The sequence below is a fragment of the Pseudophryne corroboree genome, chromosome 2 (assembly GCF_028390025.1).
Source record: "Pseudophryne corroboree isolate aPseCor3 chromosome 2, aPseCor3.hap2, whole genome shotgun sequence".
In the NCBI taxonomy this organism is placed as follows: Eukaryota; Metazoa; Chordata; class Amphibia; order Anura; family Myobatrachidae; genus Pseudophryne; species Pseudophryne corroboree.
The window spans coordinates 1,009,972,621-1,009,992,819 of NC_086445.1; the positions used below are offsets into that span (position 1 = coordinate 1,009,972,621).

At 43.5% G+C, this 20,199-nt stretch overlaps 1 protein-coding gene across 1 annotated transcript in view; it reads left to right on the forward strand.

The window, feature by feature from the left end:
- PCP4 (Purkinje cell protein 4) overlaps nucleotides 1-20,199 on the forward strand; it is a 180,814-nt gene that overhangs the window by 78,001 nt on the left and 82,614 nt on the right. Inside the window, exon 2 of the mRNA XM_063950514.1 lies at nucleotides 4,315-4,366. Coding sequence (XP_063806584.1) covers nucleotides 4,315-4,366 — 52 coding nt within the window. The remainder of the gene's footprint in view (nucleotides 1-4,314; nucleotides 4,367-20,199) is intronic.

Below are 20,199 nucleotides of genomic sequence, written 5' to 3' on the forward strand. Positions count from 1 at the left end.
CTTCAAAGTGTCATTTCGGTAATTTACTAAGCAAAAATCTCGGCAGTGATGAGGGCATTTGTAATATTTTGGAAGTCCTAGGAAAAAATCACGAATCAATATACCATCGATCAAATACGCCTGCAATTTGGTAGATATCGGTAATTTACTATAAAGTGCAAATCACAAACACTGCCGACAATAGCCAAACACTGCCGTGCTGAAATACAGGCCCTCATTCCGAGTTGTTCGCTCGGTAAAAATCTTCGCATCGCAGCGATTTTCCGCTTAATGCGCATGAGCAATGTCCGCACTGCGACTGCGCCAAGTAAATTTGCTATGCAGTTAGGAATTTTACTCACGGCATTTTCATCGTTCTGGCGATCGTAATGTGATTGACAGGAAATGGGTGTTACTGGGCGGAAACAGGCCGTTTTCTGGGCGTGTGGGAAAAAACGCTACCGTTTCCGGAAAAAACGCAGGAGTGGCCGGAGAAACGGAGGAGTGTCTGGCCGAACGCTGGGTGTGTTTGTGACGTCAAACCAGGAACGACAAGCAGTGAAATGATCGCAGATGCCGAGTAAGTCTGGAGCTACTCAGAAACTGCTACGAGGTGTGTAATTGCAATATTGCGAATACATCGTTCGCAATTTTAAGATGCTAAGATTCACTCCCAGTAGGCGGCGGCTTAACATGAGCAAATCTGCTAAAATTCACTTGCGAGCGAACAACTCGGAATGAGGGCCACAATTCGTGAAAAAGTGCTAAAAAAAAAATAGACCTGCTTTTTTATCCCGTGTTTGGATAGGCATGCACGGATCCATGAGATCCGTGCATGTTTATCAGTGGGAAGGGGATGGGAAAGTGTTTATTTTTCGATAAAAAATTGCGTGGGGTCCCCCCTCCTAAGCAAAACCAGCCTCGGGCTCTTTGAGCCGGTCCTGGTTGCAAAAATATGGGGGGGGAAATGATAGAGGTTCCCCCATATTTAAACAACCAGCACTGGGCTCTGCGCCTGGTCCTGGTTCCAAAAATACGGGGGACAAAAAGCGTAGGGGTCCCCCGTATTTCTGAAACCAGCACCGGGCTCCACTAGCCAGATACATAATGCCAAAGCCGGGGGACTCTTTTATATAGGTCCCGGCGGCCCTGGCATTACATAACCAACTAGTCACCCCTGGCCGGGGTACCCTGGAGGAGTGGGGACCCCTTCAATCAAGGGGTCCCCCCCTCCAGCCACCCTAGGACCAGGGGTGAAGCCCGAGGCTGTCCCCCCCCCCATCCAAGGGCTGCGGATGGGAGGCTGATAGCCGTTTTGTTAAAAAATGAGTATTGTTTTTAGTAGCAGTACTACAAGTCCCAGCAAGCCTCCCCCGCAAGCTGGTACTTGGAGAACCACAAGTACCAGCATGCGGAGGAAAACCGGGCCCGCTGGTACCTGTAGTACTACTACTAAAAAAATACCCCAATAAAAACATAAGACACACACCTTGAAAGTATAACTTTAATGCATACATCCACACCTCCATATACACATACTTACCTATGTTCACACGAGGGTCGGTCCTCTTCTCCATGTAGAATCCATGGTGTACCTGTGGAAAAAATTATACTCACAAAATCCAGTGTAGAAGGCTCTTCTTCTTGTAATCCATTTGTAATCCAGGTACTTGTCAAAATAAAAAAACGGACACCCGACCAAGCACTGAAAGGGGCCCCATGTTTTCATATGGGACCCCTTTCCCCGAATGCCAGGAACCCCCTCTGACTTATGTCTAAGAGGGTTCCATCAGCCAATCAGGGAGCGCCACATTGTGGCACCCTCCTGATTGGCTGTGTGCTCCTGTACTGTATGACAGGCAGCACACGGCAATGTTACAATGTAGCGCCTATGCGCTTCATTGTAACCAATGGTGGGAACTTTGTGGTCAGCGGTGAGGTTACTTTCGGTCAACCGCTGACCACAAAGTTCCCACCATTGGTTATAATGGAGCGCATAGGCACTACATTGTAACACTGCTGTGTGCTGCCTGTCATACAGTACAGGAGCACACAGCCAATCAGGAGGGTGCCACAACGTGGCGCTCCCTGATTGGCTGATGGAACCGTCTTAGACATAAGTCAGAGGGGGTTCCTGGCATTCGGGGAAAGGGGTATCATGTGAAAACATGGGGCCCCTTTCAGTGCGAGGTCGGGTGTCCGTTTTTTTATTTTGACAAGTACCTGGATTACAAATGGATTACAAGAGGAGCCATCTACACTGGATTTTGTGAGTATAATTTTTTCAACAGGTACACCATGGATTCTACATGGAGAAGAGGACCGACCCTCGTGTGAACATAAGGTAAGTATGTGTATATGGAGGTGTGGATGTATGCATTAAAGTTATACTTTCAAGGTGTGTGTGTAATGTCTTTATTGGGGTATTTTTTTAGTAGTAGTACTACAGGTACCAGCGGGCCCGGTTTTCCTCGGCATGCTGGTACTTGTGGTTCTCCAAGTACCAGCTTGCGGGGGAGGCTTGCTGGGACTTGTAGTACTGCTACTAAAAACAATATTCATTTTTTTACAAAACGGCTATCAGCCTCCCATCCGCAGCCCTTGGATGGGGGGGGGGACAGCCTCGGGCTTCACCCCTGGTCCTTGGGTGGCTGGAGGGGGGGACCCCTTAATTGAAGGGGTCCCCACTTCTCCAGGGTACCCCGGCCAGGGGTGACTAGTTGGTTATGTAATGCCAGTGCCGCCGGGACCTATATAAAAGAGTCCCCCGGCTGTTGCATTATGTATCTGGCTAGTGGAGCCCGGTGCTGGTTTCAGAAATACGGTGGACCCCTACGCTTTTTGTCCCCCGTATTTTTGGAACCAGGACCAGGCGCAGAGCCCAGTGCTGGTTGTTTAAATATGGGGGAACCCCTATCATTTCCCCCCCCATATTTTTGCAACCAGGACCGGCTCAAAGAGCCCGAGGCTGGTTTGGCTTAGGAGGGGGACCCCACGCAATTTTTTTTTTTATTTTAACACTGATTTTATTTTTTTAAAAGGTGCACAATGAAGCCCAGCACGGATCTCTCAGATCCGGCCGAGATTCATTGTATTAAAGTCGGCAGTGTTTTACAAGTCACTCACGTAAAACACTGCCAAAAAAAACGAATGACATCGACATCGGTAAAACCGAAAATGCAGAATACGGCAGCTTAGTAAATTAGTCGTACTAAATTCAAAAAGTTGCAAATTTACACTTTCGATGTCATTCGTGATTGAACTTTGACCTCAAGCGGGAAAATACGATTTTTAGTAAATATACCCCAATGTGATCAAATTTCGAAATTGTTCACAAAATTTCTGTATGAATATCCTGTATTAATATAGACACAGTGGGGGCACTATGATAATTAATAAAAGTGCTGGACTATAAAATCAAAATAAATTCAGAAATACATGGAGTTTGGCATTACGCATTACATCGCTTCCCACGGCCGGTATTTTGACTGCATCCCAAATATCAGTCATCAAGCAGATTCAGCACTACCAGACGCTGACTGTAACGGAGGCATTTTGAGCCCAGGGTACTAAAATTACCCATAATGTGTATTCTAATTCAGCAACGGAAGTATAATGTTGATGACAGATAAAGTGAGATTGTACAAGTGAACATGGGATATTCTTGGAGATACTGTAGATAATTATAAATGACTCAGTGTTGAAAAAGTTTGTGCAATGGGGGCTCAGGTTAGCTAAAATTCTCATCTGAACCTCCGTTGGTCTATTGCACTCTTTATATACAAACATTATTATAAAACTTTTTGCATAAAAAAATGTTGCGTGGAATCAGTTCTCCAAACTTTCATTTGCTAGGAAATAGATAGATAGATAGATAGATAGATAGATAGATAGATAGATAGATAGATAGATAGATAGATAGATAGATAGATAGATAGATAGATATGAGAGAGATATATGAGAGAGAGAGATGGGGTGTTTGCTTTTACTTGTTACATATTGCAATGAAGTTGAAAATTAGGTATTTTTTGAACTGTTGTGTTTTTGCTAATTTTTGAGTCTATTCATGAAGCAATGAAAAGAGTGGAGAAGTGAGCCAGTGGAGAAGTTGCCCATGGCAACCAATCAGCATTGACGTAACAATTATAATTTGCATACTATAAAATTATACAGAGCAGCTGATTGGTTGCCATGGGCAACTTCTCCACTGGCTTACTTCTCCGCTCTTGTCACTGCTTCATGAATAAACCCCTTTGTCTTTATACAGTTTTACAGTTTTGTTGCCAAATTAGTAATTTATACAATCTATATCATTATTTTCTGTTTTTATTCTAGAGACAAAGTTCTGGAGCAGCAAGTGCAAAGGACAAGAAATCAGATGGGAATGGTAAGACTGCGCTGTGTTTGCGTCCATCTACTATTGTGTGAAAAACAATATTATAGAACTGTTTCATAAAAAAAAGACATTTCGTTTTATTGCGACTTGGCAGCAAAGGGGCTTAGGGTTAGGGGGTCTATTTACTAAGCCTTGGAGAGAGATAAAGTGGGAGGAGATAAAGTACCAGCCAATCAGCTCCTAACTGTAATTTTTCAAACCCAGTCTTAGTCTGTGACATGGCAGTTAGGAAGCTGATTGGCTGGTACTTTATCTCCATCCAACGCTTAGTAAATAGACCCCTTAATAACCCATTTGGGGCAAGTGTTATATCTTGCAGGGTCTTCCCTCCATGGCCGACTAAAGGGTGGGGACAGTGAGGCATTCCTGGTGATACTCTATAACTACTCGCACAATTCATGTACAAAGCTGCCGTGACACAATTCATACTCTAATATCATGCGCATTGTCTTACTTCCTTGTAACAATACCAGATTACCAGAGAATGTGGCAGATTCACAGAATTCACTGATTTCTCCCTAGAAATGTCAGTGTCAGTTTTATCTTGGATGCTTCATAATAATTTTGGTAGAAACAAAGATTGTATTAGGGTCATGTATGGTAGTCAGGTCATGTTGGGGTGTAGTGTCCTATGTCTTTATAGGGTGTAATAGATGTATTATGATCATGTCCAGTGGTCAGGTCATGTTGGGGTGTAGTGTCCTATGTCTGTATAGGGTGTAATAGATGTATTATGGTCATGTCCAGTGGTCAGGTCATGTTGGGGGTGTAGTGTCCTATGTCTGTATAGGGTATAATAGATGTAATATGGTCATGTCCAGTGGTCAGGTCATGTTGGGGTGTAGTGTCCTATGTCTGTATAGAGTGTAATGGATGTATTATGGTCATGGCCAGTGGTCAGGTCATGTTGGAGGTGTAGTGTCCTATGTCTGTATAGGGTGTAATAGATGTATTATGGTCATGGCCAGGGGTCAGGTCATGTTGGGGTGTAGTGTCCTATGTCTTTATAGGGTGTAAAAGATGTATTATGGTCATGGCCAGGGGTCAGGTCATGTTGGGGTGTAGTGTCCTATGTCTGTATAGGGTGTAATAGATGTATTATGATCATATCCAGTGGTCAGGTCATGTTGGGGGTGTAGTGTCCTATGTCTGTATAGGGTGTAATAGATGTATTATGGTCATGTCCGGTGGTCAGGTCATGTTGGGGTGTAGTGTCCTATGTCTGTATAGGGTGTAATATATGTATTATGGTCATGTCCGGTGGTCAGGTCATGTTGGGGTGTAGTGTCCTATGTCTGTATAGGGTGTAATAGATGTATTATGGTCATGTCCAGTGGTCAGGTCATGTTGGGGGTGTAGTGTCCTATGTCTGTATAGGGTGTAATAGATGTATTATGGTCATGTCCAGTGGTCAGGTCATGTTGGGGGTGTAGTGTCCTATGTCTGTATAGGGTGTAATAGATGTATTATGATCATGTCCAGTGGTCAGGTCATGTTGGGGGTGTAGTGTCCTATGTCTGTATAGGGTGTAATAGATGTATTATGGTCATGTCCGGTGGTCAGGTCATGTTGGGGTGTAGTTTCCTATGTCTATATAGGGTGTAATGGATAAATTATGGTCATGGCCAGTGGTCAGGTCATGTTGGGGTCTAGTGTCCTATGTCTGTATAGGGTGTAATAGATGTATTATGGTCATGTCCAGTGGTCAGGTCATGTTGGGGGTGTAGTGTCCTATGTCTGTATAGGGTGTAATAGATGTATTATGGTCATGTCCAGTGGTCAGGTCATGTTGGGGGTGTAGTGTCCTATGTCTGTATAGGGTGTAATAGATGTATTATGGTCATGTCCAGTGGTCAGGTCATGTTGGGGGTGTAGTGTCCTATGTCTGTATAGGGTGTAATAGATGTATTATGATCATGTCCAGTGGTCAGGTCATGTTGGGGGTGTAGTGTCCTATGTCTGTATAGGGTGTAATAGATGTATTATGGTCATGTCCAATGGTCAGGTCATGTTGGGGGTGTAGTGTCCTATGTCTGTATAGGGTGTAATAGATGTATTATGGTCATGGCCAGTGGTCAGGTCATGTTGGGGGTGTAGTGTCCTATGTCTGCATAGGGTGTAATATATGCATTATGGTCATGGCCAGTGGTCAGGTCATGTTGGGGGTGTAATGTCCTTTGTCTGTATAGGGTGTAATAGATGTATTATGGTCATGTCCAGTGGTCAGGTCATGTTGGGTGAGTAGTGTCCTATGTCTGTATAGGGTGTAATAGATGTATTATGGTCATGGCCAGTGGTCAGGTCATGTTGGGAGTGTAGTGTCCTATGTCTGTATAGGGTGTAATAGATGTATTATGGCCATGTCCAGTGGTCAGGTAATGTTGGGAGTGTAGTGTCCTATGTCTGCATAAGGTGTAATAGATGTATTATGGTCATGTCCAGTGGTCAGGTCATGTTGGGGGTGTAGTGTCCTATGTCTGTATAGGGTGTAATAGATGTATTATGGTCATGTCCAGTGGTCAGGTCATGTTGGGGGTGTAGTGTCCTATGTCTGTATAGGGTGTAATAGATGTATTATGGTCATGTCCAGTTGTCAGGTCATGTTGCGGGTGTAGTGTCCTATGTCTGTATAGGGTGTAATAGATGTATTATGGTCATGGCCAGTGGTCAGGTCATGTTGGAGGTGTAGTGTCCTATGTCTGTATAGAGTATAAAAGATGTATTATGGTCATGTCCAGTGGTCAGGTCATGTTGGGGGTGTAGTGTCCTATGTCTGTATAGGGTGTAATAGATGTATTATGGTCATGTCCAGTGGTCAGGTCATGTTGGGGTGTAGTGTCCTATGTCTGTATAGGGTGTAATAGATGTATTATGATCATGTCCAGTGGTCAGGTCATGTTGGAGGTGTAGTGTCCTATGTCTGTATAGTGTGTAATAGATGTATTATGGTCATGTCCAGTGGTCAGGTCATGTTGGGGGTGTAGTGTCCTATGTCTGTATAGGGTGTAATAGATGTAATATGGTCATGTCCAGTGGTCAGGTCATGTTGGGGTGTAGTGTCCTATGTCTGTATAGGGTGTAATAGATGTATTATGGTCATGGCCAGTGGTCAGTTCATGTTGGGGTGTAGTGTCCTATGTCTGTATAGGGTGTAATAGATGTATTATGGTCATGTCCGGTGGTCAGGTCATGTTGGGGGTGTAGAGTCCTATGTCTGTATTGGGTGTAATAGATGTATTATGGTCATGTCCGGTGGTCAGGTCATGTTGGGGGTGTAGAGTCCTATGTCTGTATTGGGTGTAATAGATGTATTATGGTCATGTCCGGTGGTCAGGTCATGTTGGGGGTGTAGAGTCCTATGTCTGTATAGGGTGTAATAGATGTATTATGATCATGTCCAGTGGTCAGGTCATGTTGGGGGTGTAGTGTCCTATGTCTGTATAGTGTGTAATAGATGTATTATGGTCATGTCCAGTGGTCAGGTCATGTTGGGGTGTAGTGTCCTATGTCCGTATAGGGTATAATAGATGTATTATGGTCTTATCCAGTGGTCAGGTCATGTTGGGGTGTAGTGTCCTATGTCTGTATAGGGTGTAATAGATGTATTATGGTCATGTCCGGTGGTCAGGTCATGTTGGGGGTGTAGTGTCCTATGTCTGTATAGGGTGTAATAGATGTATTATGGTCATGTCCAGTGGTCAGGTCATGTTGGGGTGTAGTGTCCTATGTCTGTATAGGGTGTAATAGATGTATTATGGTCATGTCCAGTGGTCAGGTCATGTTGGGGGTGTAGTGTCCTATGTCTGTATAGGGTGTAATAGATGTAATATGGTCATGTCCAGTGGTCAGGTCATGTTGGGGTGTAGTGTCCTATGTCTGTATAGGGTGTAATAGATGTGTTATGGTCATGGCCAGTGGTCAGTTCATGTTGGGGTGTAGTGTCCTATGTCTGTATAGGGTGTAATAGATGTGTTATGGTCATGGCCAGTGGTCAGTTCATGTTGGGGTGTAGTGTCCTATGTCTGTATAGGGTGTAATAGATGTATTATGGTCATGTCCGGTGGTCAGGTCATGTTGGGGGTGTAGTGTCCTATGTCTGTATTGGGTGTAATAGATGTATTATGGTCATGTCCGGTGGTCAGGTCATGTTGGGGGTGTAGTGTCCTATGTCTGTATAGGGTGTAATAGATGTATTATGATCATGTCCAGTGGTCAGGTCATGTTGGGGGTGTAGTGTCCTATGTCTGTATAGTGTGTAATACATGTATTATGGTCATGTCCAGTGGTCAGGTCATGTTGGGGTGTAGTGTCCTATGTCTGTATATGGTATAATAGATGTATTATGGTCATATCCAGTGGTCAGGTCATGTTGGGGGTGTAGTGTCCTATGTCTGTATAGGGTGTAATAGATGTATTATGGTCATATCCAGTGGTCAGGTCATGTTGGCTTGTAGTGTCCTATGTCTGTATAGGGTGTAATAGATGTATTATGGTCATGATCAGAGGTCAGGTCATGTTGGTGGTGTAGTGTCCTATGTCTGTATAAGGTGTAATAGATGTAGTATGATCATGACCAGTGGTCAGGTCATGTTGGGGTGGAGTGTCCAATGTCTGTATAGGGTGTAATAGATGTATAATGATTATGTCCAGTGGTCAGGTCATGTTGTGGTGTAGTGTCCTATGTCTGTGTAGGGTGTAATAGATGTATTATGGTCATGGCCAGTGGTCAGGTCACGTTGGGGGGTGTAGTGTCCTATGTCTGTATAGGGTGTAATAGGTGTATTATGGTCATGTCCGGTGGTCAGGTCATGTTGGGGTGTAGTGTCCTATGTCTGTATAGGGTTAATAGATGTATTATGGTCATGGCCAGTGGTCAGGTCATGTTGGAGGTGTAGTGTCCTATGTCTGTATAGGGTGTAATAGATGTATTATGGTCATGTCCAGTGGTCAGGTCATGTTGGGGTGTAGTGTCCTATGTCTGTATAGGGTGTAATAGATGTATTATGGTCATGTCCAGTGGTCAGGTCATGTTGGGGTGTAGTGTCCTTTGTCTGTATAGGGTGTAATAGATGTATTATGGTCATGTCCAGTGGTCAGGTCATGTTGAAGGTGTAGTGTCCTATGTCTGTATAGTGTGTAATAGATGTATTATGGTCATGTCCAGTGGTCAGATCATGTTGGGGGTGTAGTGTCCTATGTCTGTATAGGGTGTAATAGATGTATTATGGTCATGGCCAGTGGTCAGGTCATGTTGGAGGTGTAGTGTCCTATGTCTGTATAGTGTGTAATAGATGTATTATGGTCATGTCCAGTGGTCAGGTCATGTTGGGGGTGTAGTGTCCTATGTCTGTATAGGGTGTAATAGATGTATTATGGTCATGTTCAGTGGTCAGGTCATGTTGGGGTGTAGTGTCCTATGTCTGTATAGGGTGTAATAGATGTATTATGGTCATGGCCAGTGGTCAGTTCATGTTGGGGTGTAGTGTCCTATGTCTGTATAGGGTGTAATAGATGTATTATGGTCATGTCCGGTGGTCAGGTCATGTTGGGGGTGTAGTGTCCTATGTCTGTATAGGGTGTAATAGATGTATTATGGTCATGTCCGGTGGTCAGGTCATGTTGGGGGTGTAGTGTCCTATGTCTGTATAGGGTGTAATAGATGTATTATGATCATGTCCGCTGGTCAGGTCATGTTGGAGGTGTAGTGTCCTATGTCTGTATAGTGTGTAATAGATGTCCAGTGGTCAGGTCATGTTGGGGTGTAGTGTCCTATGTCTGTATAGGGTGTAATATATGTATTATGGTCATGGCCAATGGTCAGGTCATGTTGGAGGTGTAGTGTCCTATGTCTGTAAAGGGTGTAATAGATGTATTATGGTCATGGCCAGTAGTCAGGTCATGTTGGGGGTGCAGTGTCCTATGTCTGTATAGCGTGTAATAGATGTATTATGGTCATGGCCAGAGGTCAGGTCATGTTGGGGGTGTAGTGTCCTATGTCTGTATAGGGTATAATAGATGTATTATGGTCATATCCAGTGGTCAGGTCATGTTGGGGTGTAGTGTCCTATGTCTGTATAGGGTGTAATAGATGTATTATGGTCATGTCCGGTGGTCAGGTCATGTTGGGGGTGTAGTGTCCTATGTCTGTATAGGGTGTAATAGATGTATTATGGTCATATCCAGTGGTCAGGTCATGTTGGGGTGTAGTATCCTATGTCTGTATAGGGTGTAATAGATGTATTATGGTCATGACCAGAGGTCAGGTCATGTTGGGGGTGTAGTGTCCTATGTCTGTATAAGGTGTAATAGATGTAGTATGATCATGACCAGTGGTCAGGTCTTGTTGGGGTGTAGTGTCCTATGTCTGTATAGGGTGTAATAGATGTATTATGATTATGTCCAGTGGTCAGGTGATGTTGGGGTGTAGTGTCCTATGTCTGTATAGGGTGTAATAGATGTATTATGGTCATGGCTAGTGGTCAGGTCACGTTGGGGGTGTAGTGTCCTATGTCTGTATAGGGTGTAATAGATGTATTATGGTCATGGCCAGTGGTCAGGTCATGTTGGGGGTGTAGTGTCCTATGTCTGTATAGAGTATAATAGATGTATTATGGTCATGGCCAGTGGGCAGGTCATGTTGGGGGTGTAGTGTCCTATGTCTCTGTGGAGTGTAATAGATGTATTATGGTCATGTCCAGTGGTCAGGTCATGTTGGGGTGTAGTGTCCTATGTCTGTATAGGGTGTAATAGATGTATTATAGTCCTGTCCAGTGGTCAGGTCACGTTGGGGGTGTAGTGTCCTATGTCTGTATAGGGTGTAATAGATGTATTATGGTCATGGCCAGTGGTCAGGTCATGTTGGGGGTGTAGTGTCCTATGTCTCTGTGGGGTGTAATAGATGTATTATGATCATGTCCAGTTGTCAGGTCATGTTGGGGGTGTAGTGTCCTATGTCTCTGTGGGGTGTAATAGATGTATTATGGTCATGTCCAGTGGTCAGGTCATGTTGGGTGTAGTGTCCAATGTTTGTATAGAGTATAATAGAATTATATTATGGGCATGTTGGGCGGTGTAGTGTCCTACTGTATGTTTGTAAAGAGTTTTAAAAAGCAATTCAGGGGTCTGAAGAGAGTGTTTGATCAAGTTTATAGACAGAGCAGCAAAGCAGTTACAAAGTACAGCACTAGAGTTTCCAATCCCGAAATCATTTTGTAATCTGGGATTACCAGGAATCAATCTCAGGATTTACAGGATTTATGCCTTAGAGGACTCGGACGCTCGCATTTGTAAAGCACGGTGTTTTCCTCCGCCTCCGGCTAGCCTGCTGCCCTTCCCCCATGGGAGCCTGCACAGATCATGCAGTAGACAGGGAGGGAATGCAAATGCTGGTCATGTGCAATACACAAACGCCCACTGTAGTACTGTTTTGCTCACTTACAGTACTGTACTGTAGGTTGCATTTAGCGTAAAGAATCGCTCCTGCAGATGTACTTTGATTTAATGTACAGTATGTGAAACCTGTGTGCATCCTTCCATTGGATGTACTGTATTGGAGAGAAATTTTTTTTTTTTAAAGTGAATGTCACGGGAACACATTAAAAATAAGGTTGGCACTTCCTTCCCATTGGTGTTGGTTTACAGTATGCCGTAGTGTACTCGGACGCTCATGTAATTGCATTTCAAAGGCACAGTATTTTCCATCGTCTCCCCCCTACCCCCATCGCCCTTCCCCCCTGGGGGCCTGCACAGGGAGGAAATTCAGGTCCTGTGCAATACACAAACGCTGAAGATCTACAGTACTGTTTTGCTCAGTTGGTAGCGTCAGAATACACTCATTTCATTCCCGCTGTTTAGGTGCATTTAGCGTAAAGAATCGCTCCTGCAGATGTACTTTGATTTATGTGAAATCTGTGTGCATCCTTCCATTGACTGTCTTACAGTGTAAATAAAATAATACAGTGCATTATTACAGAAAAAAAAAAAAAAAAAGAAAGAAAGAAAGCACATCAGGTCTCGAACCCTGGACCCCCAGCGAGGGAGGTGGGAGCCTTCACCCCTAGCCCACGACGCCTCATGAGAGATTTCCAATTTCATGTGTGAAAGTACTGCAAACAGCGGCCGGCCCCCGCCCCATTGCTGTTGGTTTATGCCTTAGAGGACTCGGACGCTCGCATTTGTAAAGCACGGTGTTTTCCTCCGCCTCCGGCTAGTCCTCCATTCCCATTATGCATTAGCGAACTCAGACGCTCATATATTTTAAAAGCACGGTGTTTATACATTGTACTGTACATTCTTCCTTTTACACAATTACTGTAGTTGCGTCTCCATACACATACTGTACAGTACTCCATACTTTTTCCACCGCCTCCCGTTACGCCTACAGTATTGCCAGAGCTGTAGATCAATCCGCCGCTATACTGTACGATCGAAAGTACTGGATTAGTGGAGCATTAGCGACACAGTGGTGGAGATGTGTAATGCATGATGAGTATCTAGATCGCCTCAACGCGCCTGCCTGTGATGAAACTCAGCTATCGCATTAGCGTGACTAAACGCCCGTCTCGGCGGAGAAACAGTCAAGATAAAGGTGGCTACATCTGTATCTCAGGAATGGAATTAACATAAAAATTAGTAAGAAAACCAAAGAAATGTTTTACAAATGACTGTTTAATGTTTTAATTAGTCCATAACAAGAGTACGAAGAACAAACTTGACAACTAAATTTTTTCAAACTGTGTAAACGTTGTTCTGCACGACAAAATAATAAATATTGCATACTGTGTAGCAATAAAGGGTGTGGTATGCAAGGTCGGCCACACTTAGGTCGACAGTGTCTAGGTCGACCACTATAGGCCGACATGATTTCTAGGTTACCGTTCCCAATTGTAGTCCATGTGGATCGTAAAGTATGTAAAAGTTCAAAAAATGAAGGAAAAAAAAGTGAAAAACTCATGTCGACCTAGAACATGTCGAACTAGAAACCATGTCAACCTACTTACTGTTGACCTATAGTAGTCGACCTAGACACTGTCGACCTAAGTGTGGTCGACCTAGAGAGCGGATGCCAGCAATAAAATACTAATAAAATAATAAACATATACTCTTAAGGGCCCCATACACTAGAACGATAATGCCCGATTTCATCCCATTTCGGGCATTCGGGATGATATATCGGTGAAATCGGGCATTTTGGATATGTTTCCGCTCTGATCCGATGCACGTTCCCGTGAGGGTCGGATCAGCTCCCCTAGATCGTTAGTGCTGCACTCGTGATATGTCGGTTCCCGCAGGCATGGCTGGGATCGCATGCAAAATGTACCAAATCGTATGGAATCTAATGGAATCAGTTGGGTATGGGTGGTTGGGTTGACCCAACTTAGGTCGACACTCATTAGGTTGACCACTGAAGGTCGACATTGCCATTAGGTCAACATGTATTAGGTTTACATGGGCGTTAGGTCGACATGTACTAGGTCAACAGGTCAAAAAGTCAACATGAGGTTTTTGACTGTTTTTGGTGTCGTTTTCTCCGTACAGTGACCGGGAACCCATATTAGTGCACCGTGTCCCCTCTCATGGCTCGCTTCACTTGCCATGCTTTGGGCAAGGTGCCTCGCTCCGCTACCGCTGCGCTCAGCACAGGTTACCGTTCCAATCGTAGTCCACGTGGATCGTTAAGTATGAAAAAATCCAAAAAATGAAAAGAAATAAATGTGAAAAACTCATGTCGACCTTTTGTCCTGTCAACCTAGTACATGTCTACCTAACGTTCATGTCGACCTAATGACATTGTCGACCTTCAGTGGTCGACCTAATGACCGTAACCCGGAGAGTTCAAGGGAAATCGCCTCCGACTTCAGCCTCAGACATATGGCTGTAGTGTATGGGGCCCTTAAGAGTTTGTATCTAAAATGAAAATTGATAGTTTTCAATAGATCATTTTTTTCAATAGATATTGTTTTATAAATACATAACTAAACACTTGAATGCCATTGTAAAAAAAAAGAAAATTAAAGGTGGAGGACAATGCCATTTGCTAAAGGTAATTATTATAAAATAATTAGCTTTTATTAATAGCTTTATAAGTGTAGACTCTTTCTTGAGTCAATATGACCTTCATTTGTCCTTCTACTGCGTCCTCTTCTCAATGCTGGAAGTTGGACCTTAGTTGACTAATGAGATAATCTATATATAATATATTTTATATTTTTTTATTTTACTTGTTTTTGATCTGCTGATTGTACAACCTAACACAAAAACAGGGCATCCAGAATGTCATTGCCAAATCGACTTAGACTTTTTTCCCCAGTATACCATGCTGCAGACAGTACTTCCAGGCCCTACACTTGTGGGGGGAATAGACAGTAGGTACTGGAATACCAGTTCCAAATGGTGGCTTCAGTTTCCTCCTTCCCCTAATATTGTAGCTTCAGCTTTTCAATTTCAAGTCCAAATATTTGCTTTAAAGTAGAGCAACGTCTGTGTCTGGAGCTGGTCAGACTCATCCTGGGGTCTTTATTGCTGTTCTCCCCCCTGATTCCCTAAGGAGTTTGTGTCTGGCTCCTTTGTGCGTATTTCTAGCCTCTCAACAATTTTTTATTTGCTTATTTATTATTGTTTGACCATATTGAATAGCCTACATGCCTTCTTTGCACCTTTAGCCTATTTGATAATTTAAGGCATGAAACATTTTATTTGCGGCAGTAGATAAAAACATTTTTTAAATTTGAAACAGGAGAAATGTAAGAACGGCTTTTGCCATGCACAAATTTGTGTTCTGTCAACAGAATGTTTTTACTTTTATTGTAGTCAGTACAATCCTCTTAATTCTTTACCTTTCTCGTCTTTGACATATTTTTTAAAAATTAGCATAGATCCCAACTTTCCCAATTTTGGCAGAACAGTCCCTGTTTTTGGATACTGTCCAGCTGTTTCACTCACGGGCCACAGTGTCCAACTGTGGAGGCAGAGGTTGAGGCCTCCTCTTGCCCGCTGTTCTGCTTAGCAGAGCATGTGGGGAATAGATGCTTGCTGTGATCTGGTAGTGACTGAGGGTATCCCAAGCAGCTCCCGGAGCACTTGGCATGCCCCCAACACGACAACAAAGGGTGTAGCTCACAGGTGAAGCATTTCCCACTGGGCATGCCCTCTTGATCCAAGTCTGTGCATCTTAATTTCAGTTACATGCAAGGGTCTAGACTAGAGAAAAGGTGGGAGGTATGGAATTACATAATTTTTCTCGGGAGACCTTTTGAACATAAGAGCAATTTTCTGAACCTTTTTGTAATTTGTTTTGCTCACTAGATAGGTCAAAGACATTATTTCCATTTGAGGCTGGAAGTAAGGTTAAGTCCATGCCCATGTCTTCAGCTGCAATATCATTTTCATTTGTGTCAGACTCAACACCATCATCGTCGCCTATATTAGGCACAGTTACATGATGGTCCATCATCATTGTTGACGCCAATACAAGAGGTGGACTGACATTGTTATAGGAGAAGAGGGCTTTGTAGATGGTGAATGTTCAGTAGCACCCTTTGTGTAGAGAACATTGCAAACTGGTGAAGGCCATGCACTAGGCAAAACTGGTGTACGGTTTCTAAAAGCTTTCCAACTTGTTCCATCACATTTGGACCATCACTAATGAATGCAACAATGGCATTTTTATGCAACACATTAAACTCATATACCAAATTTTTATACACAGACATCATTCCATGAGCTCTGACCAGACTTTAATTACAGGATTTGTTTTGGCCATGTAAGATAATACTGATGCATCTTATTAGCAGAAGAGTATTCATCAATGCAGTAGAATTTTTTTGACCACATACAGTAATTCATTCTTGATTGACTTTTGTAATTTTCATGACATAATACCCCTCGCTAAATCATACAGCAATCAGGGTTGAAGGTAAATCAACGTAACGTAGCAATCAATAACTGTCGTAAATCCTGATATGTGGCAAGACAGCTTTTATAAAGCTGTCATCCGCAATAAAGTTGTATCCAGAGATGTAATTTCTGAAGGTCCAAAATAATGTGATATTTTGCGTTTCATAGGTAGATGTGGTGGCCCCCTAATAGTGATTTCAGGGAAAGCTGGTGTGGCTTCTTTCGTTGTTCTTTCATGATATGTTTGGAAGATAAATGTGTATGGAAAGTTTGGAAACCTTTTGTAGAGCTGCCCAAGGTTGTTAAAATAATGCTGCACTTTTTGTATTTTGCTCTTTAATTATCAACAGCTGTCAAAGAATGAAGCCAAACAGACGTCTAGCACTTATTCTTTTTATGAGGAACGCATAAAGATGGGCTTTGTTGTGCCGCCGCGGCCGCCATAATATAAAGTAAATAAAATTCCAGAGTGGCACTTGCAACTTGCACGGAAAAAAAAAGTTTGTGCGTTTTTTATACACCTTTATTATTATAAGACTTTATGTATTATTTGTTTACGCTGCTTCTCTTCGCTCATAGCACCTTTTATTTCTGATTAATACCAGCCAGGATAAGGCAAGACAAGGGCTGTGCACTGGCGGAAACAGTTCCCTCTCCAGGGAATCAGGGAGATCAGCACAATTACGGGGAGTCTCCCTAACATTCAGGGAGACTCAGCGAGTATGCCATAGAGGTGATGGAAACTAGGCAGCTTCCGATACTTTCAGTATTATGTTGGAAAGTCTTCTTCACCTTTTCACCCATTTCCAGTAACGTAATAAAACATTCGAACACACAAAAGTGACCTGTGTAACAAAGACAGCGTCGTCCTTCCTTCATTATTACTGTGACACAAAGCGGGGGAATGGAATTAATAAATGAGATGGTTCTGAAGTTGTAGACGAATGAACGTTGAAGGGACAGATCCACTCTTTCCCGGGACGGTAGAGACAGCCGTGGGGCAGCCGTGGTTACTGACCAAATCCGGGAGGCAAGGCTATGAAAAAAATACTGGAAATTACTATGCGCTGTCCCCCCTCAGCAGCTGGCCCAAGCCTCCACCAGGCCCACCCCAACAAATCTGGGCCTGGGGAATTAGTAAACCCACCCCACCCCCGCTCCTTCTTTGTGTCCCTGCTCTTTGCACCATGCACATTTGCAATCGGGCCCTCAATCTTATAAAATCAGGAGCAAATTGATTTTGCTGGGACAAGTGTCAAAACCATAAAGGGCCTATGGTATCCAGATGATAAATAGACAGTGTCTAGTTAGACAGTCAATAGATAGACACCATATTTTAGAAAGACATTAAGTTGACAGGGTCAAAAAGATTGACATGAAAATGGTCAACATAAAAAAGGTAGACACAGGTTTTTTTTATTTTACATGTTTTTGGAATTTTTCATCCCTTCCATGTCGGCATAGAGCTGGTTATAAACCTTGTGGCGAGTGCAGCAAACCACCAAGCCCAAAGCGTGGTGAGCGAAATGAGCCCTGCGAAGGGATGCCTTTCTACATTTGGCGCTCCAAGATGACAGAACTATCCACACAAACCACAAAAATGCCAAAAAATGGTGTCTACCTTTTTTATGTCGACCATTTTCATGTCGACCTTTTGACCCTGTCAACCTTTTGTACTGTCTACTTTTTTCATGTCGACCTTTTCACCCTGTCGGCCTTTTGACTGTCTAACTAAACACTGTCTATCTGTTATACCACACTCAAGCAATACCCCATCTGACCAACAGAGTCTGTGACCTGCGGGAGGCTGGGCACACTTAGCAGACTGGCAACACTTGAAGGCTGGGCTGCTCCTCTGCAGCGGTGGCTGGTGCAGTGCGGTGTCAGCGCCATGACATCACGTCCCCGACACCACAGGGACCGAACTATCTGACAGGAAATGGGGGTTGGGCAGGGTTTGGTGTGGCCAGCCGGTGCCCTTGTTTTTTAGCTAAGTGGCATGCAGATGCAGCAGTAATCAAAAAGTATGTAGGTGCTGCTGCCCCATTTTTTTTGTGTCCACTGACCCTTGGGGCCCGGTACAGGTATCCCCTTTGTTCCCTCCCCCCTCCCCCCCTCTCCCGCCGCCAGGCCTGCTGAGCGGTCCTCAGATGTTCACCTTCAATTTTCCTATGCACAACAGTATGTGTGTGTGCACATAGACATGGTATTTATCCCAGTCACATTGAGGGGCTTGCTCTTGCACATCCCGTTTTGTGCTTCAGTTCCAGTGTTTCAGTTCCAGTGAGTGTTTCAGTAACAATATTAGTATACAGACAGAATTTAAGATTTCACTCTGTGCTCCATCAACCCTGTTTGCTCCTCGAGCAGTGGCAAGGCACCGTCTCAGAGTAGCTCCGCCTGTTGCGATGGGGAGGGGGGGGAGGTGAGTCCCACCCCCTCTCTAAGAACACTTTATAACATCACAGCAAGTCTTAGCAGTTAGATACACTGGTAAGCAATGTACGTACAGTATTTAGAGTGCAGAGCATGTATTTACTATAGGACCATATGAAGGTCATATAGGATATGTGCAGCCCTTTAAAACATATACTGTAACTGCTGAATCAGACAAGCTGCCAAGAGTTGGATCAACCAGAGAAGACAGAGAGGTCGGCCTGGCTCCCTTCCCAGTGAGCTGTTGCACGAATCGATGCAAGACAATGCTGCTTCTGGAGTAGTAATCTTGTGGAGTCAATAGCTAAATAATTATGAATTTGGCTGGGTTGGAGGAGATACAGCGTTCTGCGGGGTACGTGTGCGGAGAGTAAAGCTCAGACATGCTGGGCACAATTAATATTTTTCCTATGGTGCTTTTCAGTTTGTAGGTTTCTCAGTGATGAAGATCTTTGTTGCGCCATTATGTGCACTTGAAAGCTAATATTCCTAATGATTTTTGCATCCTGCTTTAGCTCAGACTAATGAGAGAAAAACTTAATTAGAAATGTTTTTTTTTATGCAAGTTCTACTCACTCCTAAAGGGGAAATATAATTTCACTTAAAGATTTTTAAATGTATCCGTTGTCAAATTAGACTTTGTCACAGATCCTTGAAGATCTTTTTTACAACTCCTATATCCCCCCTCACCTCTCGCATCCTCCGTTTCCTTATAAAATCTTCAATTCGTTCTTCTGCGTCTGTACTTTTATTGTAGGCTCTTTATATGTTCCAGAGGTTGGAATACATAAACCCCCCTCGCCGAAATTACATTTCTTCCCGGACAGTTCTAAAACACAGGGATAATTCCCAGGGACAAATGTTTAGAATCCTGAACTGTCACTGGAAAGAAGGGACATTTAGCAGCTGTGTATAGTTCTATAGTATTAATGTAAATAGAATTCATTGCTTCTATTTTTGGAGACTTAGAATAGAGTATTATATACTTGTTTCTCTGTTCAGTAGAAGCCAACAGGCTACCGGCATTTCCCACAGACTATTGATTCTCTCTGATCCTAGACATATAGTATATTGCACAGAACATCTAGAACGTGCAGGTAATCAGCTGGCGGCTGGGAAGGGCAAACTGGTCTATTTGATTCGTGCTCTGCAATTCCGCCAGCGTTTATTGATCGGAATTCTACAGTAATTCCGTGTGTTCCTTCCCTTTTCCACCCTACGATATTTTATTACGCTGTTGTTTAAGTCTATACTTTACCTGGTAAGCTAGCACTGTGATTGAGCTTTGCCTAGTTGTATCTCGCTGGTAGAAACATTGGCTGTGATGTTGTACACACTTGGACTGAGTCGGTCGGATCTCTGTGCACGGACGCAAACAGCAGGTGCAGATGGAATTACGCATTTGTGCATTTGCCTGTCCCATTCTGAGTCACGCAGAACTGACTGGATATATCTTTCTGGGAAATTGGTAATTTTGAGGAGGGGGGGGGGGG